Genomic DNA, 13,211 nt, shown 5'->3' with positions numbered 1-13,211 from the left:
CACATGTAGGCCAGACAAGGATGGCAGATTTCCTTCTCTTAAAGTGAGCCAGATGGGTTTTTATAACAATCAGCAATGGTTTCAGGGTCATCATCAGACTTTTAATTCCAGATTTTTATTGGATTCAAATTCCACCATTTGCTGTGGTAGGATTCGAACCCAGGTCCTCAGAGCATTACCCTGGGTCTCTGGATTACTAGTCCAGTGACAATACCACAACACCATCACCTCCCCTTTATTCCAGTGCCCTTGATGTGATGATGTGGTATCTCAGGCAAACATAAATATCCATATAATAGTTGGTACTGGAAATCCACCTTTTCTTGGGTCTTCCAATCTGCTGACATAAAATATACAATTTTCTTGTTGGCCTTCTGAGAATTGCTGCATGGTGCTAGGCTTGTATGACTCGTTAACTTGCTGTATTCTCAGTTACCAATCTTGCAACTTTGATTCTCTGTAAGATTTTTTTTTAACAACAACTTGCATTTATGTAGCACCTTTAACATAGTAATGTGTCCCAAAGCACTTTACAGGAGCATTATAAAACAAAATTTGACATCAAGCCACATAGAGAGATGTTCGGGAAGATGACCAAAAACTTGATCAAAGAGGCAGGTTTTATGAATGTCTTCAAGGAGGAAAGAGAAGTAGAGAGGTTTAGGGAGGGAATTCCAGAGCTTAGACTTTGACAGCTGGCCACCAATGTTGGAGAAATTATAACTGAGAATGCTCAAAACTTCGGAATTAGGGGAGTGCAGATATCTCTGAGGCTTGCATGGCTGAAGAGATTTGAGAGATAAAAAGGGGCAAAGGCATGAAAGGATTTGAAAACCAGGGTAGCATTTTAAATTGAGGCATTGCTTAACTGGAAGCAGGTGTATATTGTATAGCAAATAGAAGGGTAATGGGTGGATGAGATTTGGTGATACTGGCGGCAGAGCTTTGGATGGTCTCAAGTTTGTGGAAGGTAGTATGTGGGAAGCCAGCCAGGAGTGTGATGGAGCACTGAGTTCAAGATCTAACAGGCATGGGCAAGGGTTTCAGCATCAGATGAGCTGAGGCAGGGTGGAGTTGGGTGATGTTATGGAGTTGGAAATAGGCTGCCTTGGGCATGGATAGGACACTAAGGTTATGAGTAGTCTGGGTCAGCCTCAAGCAGTTGTCAAGGAAGCAGTCCGTGGCTAGGGAGCAAGTTTGTGGCTCAGACTGAATACTTTGGTATTCCCTATATTTAGTTTGGATAAAAATTCTGCTCAGACAGTACTGATGTCAGACAGCCAATCTGACAATTTAGGGATAATGGAAAAAGGTGACAGAGAGGTAGAACTGAGTGTTCGTCAGCATATGTGTGGAAACTGATGGTGTGTGTTCAGATGAAGTTACTGAGCAGCAACATTTAGGTGAGAAATAGGAGGAAGCCAAGGAAAGGTCCTTGAGGCACTCCAGAGCTAACTACTGGAGCGGAAAGATAAGCCATTTCAGGTGATTCTCTTGCTTTGATTAGATAGTTAAGAATGGAACCTGGCAAGTTGTCCAACTGGAGAAAAGGAATTTTTGAAAGATGGAAGAAGAAAGAGTTTGTTGTCTGTTATTCTTAGTTTTTACCCTCGTTATGGCTGTATACAGATAGTCTGGTGCCTGTTTCTGGAATTAGCCCTAGCAGACGGACAGGAAAGCAGCTACAAAGGGGTAATATAAATTTACAAACCTATGAAATAGGAGTAGAATAAGGCCATTCCGTGCCTCGAGCCTGCTCCGCCATTCAATAAGATCATGGCTGATCTGTTTGTTTCAAATTCCACATTCTCACCTATCTCCGATAACCTTTGATTCCTTTGCCTGACAAGAATCTATCCACCCCTGCCTTAAAAATATTCAATGACCCCGCCTCCACTGCCACCGGAGGCAGAGTTCCAAAGTCACACAACCCTCTGAGAGAAAAGATTTCTCCTCATCTCTGTCCTAAAAGGGCAACCCCTAATATTAAAACAGTGCTTCAGTTATACAGGGCATTGGTGAGACCACAGCTCGAATATTGTGTACAGTTTTGGTCTCCATATTTAAGGAAAGATGTAAATGCGTTGTGGGTGGTTCGGAGGTGGTTTACTAGATTGATACCTGGAATGAGCAGGTTGTCTTATGAGGAAAGGTTAGACAGACTGGGCTTGTTGCCACTGGAGTTTAGAAGAGTGAGTCCAAGTTCTGGACTCACCCACAAGAGGAAACATCCTTTCCATATCCGTCTTGTCAGTATCATTCAGGATCTTATATATATTTAAATCAGATCACCCCTCACTTTTCTAAACTCCGGTGGAAACAAGCCCAGTCTGTCTAACCTTTTCTCATAAGACAACGTGCTCCTTCCAGGTATCAACCCAGTAAACCACCTCAACCAGCTCCAATGCAGTTACATCCTTCCTTAACTAAGGAGAGCAAAACTGGACACAATATTCAAGCTGTGGTCCCACCAATGCCCTGTATAACAGAAGCATAACATCCTTACTTTTATGTTCAATTCCTCTCGTAATAAAGGATAGCATTCCATTAGCCTTCTTAATTACTTGTTGTACCTGTATACTAATTTTTTGTGGCTCATGCATTAGAATAGCTAGATCCCTCTGCACCTCAGAATTCTGCAGCCATTCTCAGTTTAAGTAATACCCTGCTTTTTTACTCTTCCTGCCAAAGTGAACATCTTCACATTTTCATACATTATACTCCACCTGCCAGATTTTTGTCCACTCACTCAACCTATCTATATCCATCTGCGACCTTCCTATGTCCTCTTCACAACATACTTTCCTACCTATCTAGAAATTTAGCTACCATGCCTTCACTCCCTTCATCTAAGTCATTGATATAAAATGTAAAATGTTGAGGCCCCAGCATAGTCCCCTGCCGGACTGCATTTGTCACATCCTGTCAATTAGAAAAAGACTAATTTATGCATTCTCTTTCTTTTCTGCCAGCCAGCTAACCTATCCATGTTAATATGTTACCGCCTGCACCATGAGCTTTTATTTTCCACAATAGCGTTTGATGTGACACCTTATCAAATGCTTTCTGGAAACCCAAGTGCAGCACATCCCTTTTATCCACAGCACATGTGGACCATAAGATATAGGAGTAGAAATAGGCCAATCAGCCCATTGAGTCTGCTCTGCCATTCAATGAGATCATGGCTGATCTGATAATTCTCAATTCCACTTTCCTGCATTTTCCCCATAACCCTTACTGATTAACAATCTGTCTATCTCAACCTTGAATATATTTAATGACCCAGCCTCTACAGCCCTCTGCGGTAAAGAATTACACAGATTCACTACCCTCTGAGAGAAGAAATTCCTCCTCATCTCTGTCTTAAATGGGTGACCCCCTACTCTGAGATTGTGCCCTCTGCCTCTAGACTCTCCCAAAGGAGAAACAACCTCTCAGCATCTACCCTATCAAGCCCCTTAAGAATCTTATATAATTGAATAAGGTCATCGCTTATCCTTCTAAACTCCAATGAGTACAGGTCCAACCTACTCAACCTCTCCTCAGAAGAAAATCCCTCCATACCCGGGATCAACCTAGTGAACCTGCTCTGGTCTGCCTCCAATGCCAGTATATCTTTCCTTAGATAAGGGGACCAAAACCAGCTGTAACCCCCTCAATGATCAATTCTAAGACCTTCCCCATGACAGACGTCAAGCTAACTGGCCTTGTGTAGCATTCTTACTGGAAGTGCAATTTGCAGCAATCAGTTTGGCATTGCTCTTTTATAAACCAACACACAAAGTAGAAGAACCTAGGGTTAGATGTGAGTAGCATACTGTTTACTGTCATATAAGAGGCCCATTTCGAAGGAGCTCAGTGGGCAAGATTTCGCCATTTTATTGGGAACAACAGTCCTGATGTAAAAGATGCTTTAATTCCAAGTTACTTTATCTTCAGCTGTACATTGAGATCATCTATCTACTTTTAATGGAATCAGCTTAACAGAAAAAATGGATAAAAGGAATGTTGTGCTCACTTCAGGAGTGTTGCAATTAATAGGCTCCTGTTAAACTAATAAGAAAAAATAATTTGCTCATTTGATAGCAACTCATAGCAAAATGTATTTGTACAAATTGCATTAAATTTGAACAATTTTGAGGGAAATAAAATCGCAAAATTACTGTAAGGTTGTAATTTGGCAAAAGACATGTTTTATATATGGCATTTTCTGATGAGTAGCAAAAACTAGATGTAAAGTATTGAGTATTTCTACAACCTTTACCAAGTAGTTCCATGGTTTAAGGATATGCAAGGAAAAGTGAAAAAAAAAACCTGACTAAAACGGCTGGCCCAAAGATGTGCTGGTCAAAATGGCAACTGAACAGCAGATGGGTAATGTTCTTGGTAGCCATTGGTAGTTTATTTTTAGCTGGTTTGAATGTCTGTGCTTTACCTTCCAGGACAGAAAATGAGGCTACACTGCAACAACTTAGAGACAAACTGAGATCGCTGCAGGCTACTGAGCAGCAAAACCTGGAGGACAAAAAAAGTGCTCTTCTGGAGCAGATGAGAAAAGAAACAGATGAAGTCTTAAAGGAAGAGAAGGTTGTTGTGGAAAAGAAAAAAGAGAAAGCTCTTGATGAGCTGAGGGAACAGTTAGAAAAAGAAATGAAGGAGGTAGGCCTCAGCTCCTGAGTCTAAAGTTCTGCTCCTGACTTAAATCATCGTCACTAAACAAAAAAAAAAATCAGTACTGCTGGACATATGATATTACTGTAACTGTATGTATGCCTGAATACTGAGCAGCACTGTATTGTGTAGCACATGATAATGTGTAAGGAAAACTACTATCCAAAAAAGACAATTGGATTCTCTAAAACTAATTAAAATATGACACTGTTTACAAAAGCGTTGAATATTAAAGTCATAAATTCTGGCTGGTGGGTAGGGATTGTGGTTATAGTTTTATGGTTGAATTTTTGCAGAGTAATGAAGAAGTGTTTTCTTACAAATCACACTATTTTCTCATGAACTTTCAAGTTGATGGAAGTAGTTACTTTGGGAGTAGGATAAATGCTTGAAGTGAATTCTAACTTTGAGAAAATATATCAAAAAGATTCAGTATTACACCCATGAAGCTATTTCTCTTTTGTGCCTTTTGGTGTCTATATCCGTCTTGTTTGGAACTTGTGATGACTTTATCTTGCTTCAGCTGAATGATACAGTGCATCAGACGTATTCTCCTACAGGGCCTGGGTTTGATTAGTAGTACCCCTTGAGCAGTGCCTTCACAACTGTTCATTGCAGTTTCTTGCAAGGTCATGTTACTTCAGTGAAATCTGAAAAAAGAAAAATGAAAGGAACATTTCAGTCTACTCTTACAGGTAAAGGTCAGTGCTTGCAAGCAGTCAGTTACCCATTGGTTACAGAAGGTGGATAACTGAAGATTTTTGCTACATATCGTAACATATCAATAAGATTCAGTGTTGAAATTTGAATATTTTGTTTTCTCTAAAATCCAAACCTTGTTCAATTGCTCAGGCCAGATTTCTATCCCAATTGGATGCCGTGACAACTGATGTTTCTGAATATTATTATCATAATCACTACCTAAGTCAATAGTAATGGTATTGTTACAATTACAGCAAATTAACTTCAGGATTACCTGTGTAGTGTCTTATAATTTTGTGTGTATATATATATGTGTATATTATATATATATATATATATATATATACATACATACACACGTGCACACACACACATGGTGGAATTTTCTTCTCAGCTGCTTGTTTAATTTTTATACCTTTTATTTCCCCTGCAGGAACTGGAGGAGCTTAAGAACAAGCACGCTAGTGACATTCAAAGACTGAAAACAACAGCTGAGGAAAAACATCAAAAAGTGAGTTATAAAAGAAAAAATATTAAGAACTGCTAAAATTTCAGAAAGGATCAACGTCTTTTCATACAGTCCAATTCGCAATGCTGAGGCAGCTGATGGGGAGGTTAATTGAATCAGAAAACCTGTTTTACACAAGCAAAGAGGAGTCTCTCCACATGAATTTTTACTTCATCTCTGGTCCAAGTTCTGCTGTACTTGAAATGCCCTAAGAAGTAAACCCCAGGGTGACCAGATGGAGGGACACCCTATGGTGCATCAAAAATAATGAGCATGCGAGCTGTTAGTACTCAGTGTACATCACAGAACTTTAAAAAATCAGCTCTCCGAACTTTAGCATTTCAGCACTTAATGATGTGTTTTATTTTGTACTCTTCTTTTTGCTGAGACATCTCATCTACAGACCTAAGTTTTTCTGTCTGTTCCCTTTCTTGGTTATTCCCATGCCACACACTAATCTGAACCACAAGGAGAAGTAGTCAATCCTGTCCCTACTCCATTGAAATGGCTATGTGCAAGTGCATCACATTCACCTAGGGAAACAGATTATCCCACACTAACTCTCATCCCTTCTCCACTCCCTTGGGATGCAGTGATCTCCTCTCTCAGCTCAGCAGGTTCTCAGAAAGACAGAAGCTGAAGTTAGAATTGCAGCAATGAATGCCCACCTATGCATTGATCCACCTATTATGTGTCACACTGATCCTTGTACCATTCCTGAGTCTAAATTAATTTACATATATGGCACTACTGTTTTCATCTATGGTTTAGTTGGTTGCTCTCACCTCTGAGTCAGTAGTTGGCGGGTTCAGGCCCCACTCTAGGTATTGAGCACAAAATCTAGGCCTGGCCAATATTTATTGGATTTATCTGGATTTTCAGCTATGCCTCATTATGCGTTTTTGGCTAAGAGCCTAGACACCAAATGAGTACTGAAACACCTGAGCCCCAGGGAAAACAATATTTGACTGACAGCTCTGGCTCTCTGATCTATGCTATCAATTGCACAATGTTTAATTACACAAAATAAAGAGGCTTCAAGTGTTTGCAGTTTCAGCTATTGATACTTTAAAGGGTCTGGATGATGGACACTTTTCTTGGCTTGTAGTAGAAGGGAGTTTTTTTAAGACCATGGGAAGTTATCAACAAATGGCCATTTATTAAAAGCATTTTTTACATGTCTTATTGTCAGTATAGGGTCCATTAGTTCTATACAGTGTATAGTGGGTGAATCAGCATGGAAGTGCCATAGCTTGGCATGAGGAGCCTTAGGGGCTGAGAGGGGAGGCATACATTTCCATGGGGGCATGAGGGGGCGTAGGGATGGGTGGAAGGCATACCTTGGCATGGGGGCATGGGCCATAGCTGGGGGGCATGAGTTGGCATAGATGGGGCATGGGGAATGTGTGGGGGTGGGGGGATGACACGGTGTAAGGAATGAGGGCTAGAGGGCCTTACTTTTTTCATTATAACTGGGTGGCAAGCCGACAGCAACAAAGGATGCTTTTTAAACAGCTCGCTTCAGAATCTGGCAGCTCTTATCGCTGCCTCTGAATTCTTTTCTGGGCCAGTACCCCCAGCCCGAGCAATGAAAATCCTGGGTAGAATTTTCCCCCTGTCGGCGGGGGCGGGGTGGGGGTGCTGTGTGGTGGCGGGGGCAGGCAAGCGCCCCTGATCAGGTCCGAACCGCCATTTTACATGGGTGAGCCAATTAAGGCCCGCCCAGCGTGATGCGCACCCGGAAGCGCAGGCACGCAAAAGAGCACAGAAATCTCCCTGAGGCACAAAGGCTCCTCAAGGAGATTAATTTTAAGTTTTAACAATTCAATAAAGTGTTGAAAAATTTTTTATGATGTCCGCTCATGTGAAACTGTCACATGAGCTGGGACATGTGCATTAATTTCAATAAAAGTTTTTGAGAAAATTTAAAATCATTCATGAAACCTCATCCCGCCCGTGGCAGAGGTTCCATGAAAAATGCGAAAGCTGCCAGGGCTCTTCACTTGCCCCCCAACCTTAAGGTTGGGCGGGCAGCTCCATTAATTATTTTAATTGTTAATTAAATGGCCTTAATTGGCCTTTGACAGTCGAACTGAAAATCTAAATGACACGCAGTGATGTCGGGATGTACGCCCGATGTCACCCCATGTCACTTTACGCCTTGGCGAGCAGGCCCCACCCCCGCTCGTCGAGCCAAAGATTCTACCCCCTGTCTTTCTGCCACTTTCTCCGGAGATGGACCAAGCCAGGAATTTTCCTGACTCCTACCTGCCTGGAGGGTGAAAATCCAGCCCATAGAGTACAAAAGCAAGGAGGTTCTGGTGAACCTTTAGAAAACACTGGCTCAACCTCAAGTGGAATATTGAGTGGAATCTTCCTTCTTGCTGCTGACAGGACTGTTTGGTGGGCAGGGGAACTTAGTCTGGCATGAGGCCAAAATTCAGTTTCCCGATGCCCGGATGAACTGTAGGAATTCTGTTCTCGGGACTTTGTTTGTCAGGAAACTCAACCTGCCTTTAATGTCGGGAAGTCCTTTTGCATGTATAAGCATGTCATGCATGCTCATTAAAAGGCCACCTCACTGGAATTAAGTGCCCTGCTAGTGAGAAATTAGAACATCCAGTTTTACGACTGTACATGGGGAGCTTCACTCCTCTCATGACATTGAGGTAAGTAAGCACTGTTTTCGACTTCTTGGGGACTGCGGAAGTTGAGTGGGTGGGGGGGCTGGGTGCAGGGTGGTGGAGCAGCGACTGGATAGAGGAGGCAGGCTAAGGCTGGAAAGGGGGTGTAGAGTGAAGCGGAGGTTGAAAATGGGAGGCGGTGGAAGGCGAGTGTAGGGTGGAGCGTAAGCTGGACATGGGAGACATGCAAGGCTGGAAGAGAGGAGCATATTCGGGGAAGGAAGAGAGTAGCCAGGGAAGGGGAGGGAGAGTGTCCAGGGAAGGGGAGGGAGGGTGTCCAGGAAAGGAAGGGACAATCCAGTCAAGTGGGGAGGCAGTGAGGGAATGTGAGGGTGCAGCGGCGTAGCATGGAGGCTAGGGCCTGTTGTTTCGGGTCTAGGGGTCCTGTGGCTGGGTGGGAGAGAAGGGTTTACGGGCAAGGATGGTTGAAGAGAGATGGGACCAGAGGGTGAGGTTGGTGCCTTCACCAGTGGGGCTCTGGGGTTGGAACTGAGGGTACTGGGCAAAGGAGGGAACAATCACAGTCAGAGTGGGGAGTGGGATGTGATAGGTGGCAGGTCCAGGGTGATAGTTGGGTAGGTGAAGGTTTCATTGGCGGGGAGGGGATCACAGAAGCAGACTACACAGGTGATAAAAACAAAAAAACTGCGGATGCTGGAAATCCAAAACAAAAACAGAATTACCTGGAAAAACTCAGCAGGTCTGGCAGCATCGGTGGAGAAGAAATGAGTTGACGTTTCGAGTCCTCATGACCCTTCGACAGAACTTGAGTTCGAGTCCAAGAAAGAGTTGAAATATAAGCTGGTTTAAGGTGTGTGTGTGGGGGGCGGAGAGATAGAGAGAGAGGGAGGTGGGGGGGTGGGGTGTGGTTGTAGGGACAAACAAGCAGTGATAGAAGCAGATCATCAAAAGATGTCAACGACAATAGTACAATAGAACACATAGGTGTTAAAGTTAAAGTTGGTGATATTATCTAAACGAATGTGCTAATTAAGAATGGATGGTAGGGCACTCAAGGTATAGCTCTAGTGGGGTTTTTTTTTAATTTTTTTTTTAAATAATGGAAATAGGTGGGAAAAGGAAAATCTTTATAATTTATTGGAAAAAAAAGGAAGGGGGAAACAGAAAGGGGATGGGGATGGGGGAGGGAGCTCACGACCTAAAGTTGTTGAATTCAATATTCAGTCCGGAAGGCTGTAAAGTGCCTAGTCGGAAGATGAGGTGTTGTTCCTCCAGTTTGCGTTGGGCTTCACTGGAACAATGCAGCAAGCCAAGGACAGACATGTGGGCAAGAGAGCAGGGTGGAGTGTTAAAATGGCAAGCGACAGGGAGGTTTGGGTCATTCTTGCGGACAGACCGCAGGTGTTCTGCAAAGCGGTCGCCCAGTTTACGTTTGGTCTCTCCAATGTAGAGGAGACCACATTGGGAGCAACGAATGCAGTAGACTAAGTTGGGGGAAATGCAAGTGAAATGCTGCTTCACTTGAAAGGAGTGTTTGGGTCCTTGGACGGTGAGGAGAGAGGAAGTGAAGGGGCAGGTGTTGCATCTTTTGCGTGGGCATGGAGTGGTGCCATAGGAGGGGGTTGAGGAGTAGGGGGTGATGGAGGAGTGGACCAGGGTGTCCCGGAGGGAGCGATCCCTACGGAATGCCGATAAGGGGGGTGAAGGGAAGATGTGTTTGGTGGTGGCATCATGCTGGAGTTGGCGGAAATGGCGGAGGCTGATCCTTTGAATGCAGAGGCTGGTGGGGTGATAAGTGAGGACAAGGGGGGACCCTATCATGTTTCTGGGAGGGAGGAGAAGGCGTGAGGGCGGATGCGCGGGAGATGGGCCGGACACGGTTGAGGGCCCTGTCAACGACCGTGGGTGGAAGAAGGAGGACATGTCAGAGGAACTGTTTTTGAAGGTAGCATCATCGGAACAGATGCGACGGAGGCGAAGGAACTGAGAGAATGGGATGGAGTCCTTACAGGAAGCGGGGTGTGAGGAGCTGTAGTCGAGATAGCTGTGGGAGTCGGTGGGTTTGTAATGGATATTGGTGGACAGTCTATCACCAGAGATTGAGACAGAGAGGTCAAGGAAGGGAAGGGAAGTGTCAGAGATGGACCACGTGAAAATGGTGGAGGGGTGGAGATTGGAAGCAAAATTAATAAATTTTTCCAAGTCCCGACGAGAGCATGAAGCGGCACCGAAGTAATCATCGATGTACCGGAGAAAGAGTTGTGGAAGGGGGTCGGAGTAGGACTGCAACAAGGAATGTTCCACATACCCCATAAAGAGACAGGCATAGCTGGGGCCCATACGGGTACCCATAGCCACGCCTTTTATTTGGAGGAAGTGAGAGGAGTTGAAGGAGAAATTGTTCAGCGTGAGAACAAGTTCAGCCAGACGGAGGAGAGTAGTGGTGGATGGGGATTGTGCGGGCCTCTGTTCGAGGAAGAAGCTAAGGGCCCTCAGACCATCCTGGTGGGGGATGGAGGTGTAGAGGGATTGGACGTCCATGGTGAAGAGGAAGCGGTTGGGGCCAGGGAACTGGAAATTGTTGATGTGACGTAAGGTGTCAGGGGAATCACGGATGTAGGTGGGAAGGGACTGGACAAGGGGAGAGAGAAGGGAGTCAAGGTAACAAGAAATGAGTTCTGTGGGGCAGGAGCAAGCTGAGATGATCGGTCTACCGGGGCAGTTCTGTTTGTGGATTTTGGGTAGGAGATAGAAGCGGGCCGTCCGAGGTTGGGCGACTATCAGGTTGGAAGCTGTGGGAGGGAGATCCCCAGAGGAGATGAGGTCAGTGACAGTCCTGGAAACAATGGCTTGATGTTCAGTGGTGGAGTCATGGTCCAGGGAGAGGTAGGAGGAAGTGTCTGCGAGTTGACGCTCAGCCTCTGCGAGGTAGAGGTCACTGCGCCAGACAACAACAGCACCACCCTTGTCAGCGGGTTTGATGACAATGTCAGGGTTGGACCTGAGAGAATGGAGTGCAGTAAGTTCAGAGAGAGACGGGTTAGAATGGGTGAGAGGAGCAGAGAAATTGAGACGACTAATGTCGCGCCGACAGTTCTCAGTGAAAAGATCGAGAGAAGGTAAGAATCCAGAGGGAGGGGTCCAGGTGGAGGGAGAATACTGGAGATGGGTAAAAGGATCCGTTGAACTGGGAGAGGACTCCTGCCCAAAGAAGTGAGCCTGGAGACGAAGATGGCGGAAGAAGAGTTCAGTATCATGCCGAGCCCGAAATTCATCGAGGTGAGGGCGTAAGGGTATGAAACTAATTCCTTTGCTGAGCACTGAACGTTCAGCATCGGAGAGGGGAAGGTCAGGGGGTATAGTGAATACACAGCTGGGGTTGGGATTGGAAGAAAGGGTGGGGACGGAGGGACAGGCAGGGTTGGAGGGTCCTAGATGGGTGTTGGTGTCGATGAGTTGTTGGAGCTTGCATTCCTTAGCACTTGAGAGAAAGAGAAAAAGTTTCTTGTTGAGGCGTCGGATGAGCCGAAGGATAAAATGAAACTGGGGGCACGCGCAGCTTTGAAAAAGGGTATGGCGGTGCTGCTGGAGGGAGAGGTCGAGTGTGTTCATATGGTGGCGCATGGCACTGAGTGTGGATTTCAGAATGTGACGGGAACAGCAGGTGACCTGGATAATGGGAGGTGTCAGGTTCAGGGTGGGAATAGGGACGGTAACGGGTGTAGGCTCTGAGTGCAGGGAAGGCATGTCAAGGTGGTCCAGTGTCGGGGGAGAGGTTCAAAGGTGACAGAGGGGAGAGGAGTGGTGATTATTGGGTGTGTCAAGGGTGATGGAGGGGGAGTTGGCAGGTGGCAGGGGGAGGGTAAAAGGTGGTGTCGGAAGCCTGAATGCTAACACCCACCATTTTGATTTAAAAATTAGATACCTAGAAGTGAGACGACGGCCTTTTCAGGTGGGTGGAGTTTAAGGTCAGCACAATTGGCTGACTAAAGGGACACCCTAATAATGAGGGAATTGGATGACAGCTATGCTCTGTTGCGCTCTTATGATGAATTTTGTGAGTGTTTTTTAGTGACCTGCTAAGGTTGAGGTGCCCTGTTCCCCTTGTGCTTAACCACTCCTGCACTGCATGCATCGCTGGACATCAGACAGAATATGAATGGACTGCTCCAGCCTTCAGTCTGGTCTGCATTTGGCCTCTGGCAATTCTACCTGATGTTCCCCTGCCTGTCTCTGCATCTCTGGGTCTGACCCCAGAGGGTCATCATCTGCATGGGGCAGAGCAGGGACCTGGTCTCTAGCAGTTCCCTCAGTGTCAAGGACCTCGGCTGTCACTTTCACTGCCAGCTGTGGACCCATGTCAGTGATGTACTCACAAGATTGTGACCCTGAATCTATTCTAGAACATGGACTCACTGAGGTGACTGTATCTGTACTGATGGAAGGTGCAGGTGAACACCATGATGCTGCATCCCCTGAGGCTTCTGAGACACCCACCTCAGAGATGGATTTGGACTTGGAGCTATGGCAGGTCTGGGTTGATGGCCTTCTCCTTTTCTTTCTTGTACCTGGAATAGAGAAAAGAAAGATTTAGTGATTGACTAACCAAATTCCTTAAATAAATGTCTCACTCTGTGGGTGCAGCTGACAACTGCAGATTGGAAACATCCTCCCTGGCTTCCTGG

General features: G+C 45.3%; 1 protein-coding gene across 6 annotated transcripts in view; it reads left to right on the top strand.

Annotated features, from left to right (window-relative positions):
• Window positions 1–13,211, top strand: part of LOC121269706 (centrosomal protein of 164 kDa-like) — a 208,208-nt gene that overhangs the window by 157,690 nt on the left and 37,307 nt on the right. For all 6 annotated transcript variants that reach the window (XM_041174537.1, XM_041174536.1, XM_041174535.1 and 3 more), the window contains 2 exons: window positions 4,443–4,659; window positions 5,807–5,884. In XM_041174537.1, coding sequence (XP_041030471.1) covers window positions 4,443–4,659; window positions 5,807–5,884 — 295 coding nt within the window. The remainder of the gene's footprint in view (window positions 1–4,442; window positions 4,660–5,806; window positions 5,885–13,211) is intronic.

The sequence above is a fragment of the Carcharodon carcharias genome, chromosome 25, assembly GCF_017639515.1.
Source record: "Carcharodon carcharias isolate sCarCar2 chromosome 25, sCarCar2.pri, whole genome shotgun sequence".
Lineage (NCBI taxonomy): Eukaryota > Metazoa > Chordata > Chondrichthyes > Lamniformes > Lamnidae > Carcharodon > Carcharodon carcharias.
Note: the sequence above shows the minus strand (reverse complement) of the source record. Positions and strands in the feature narration are given on the sequence as shown.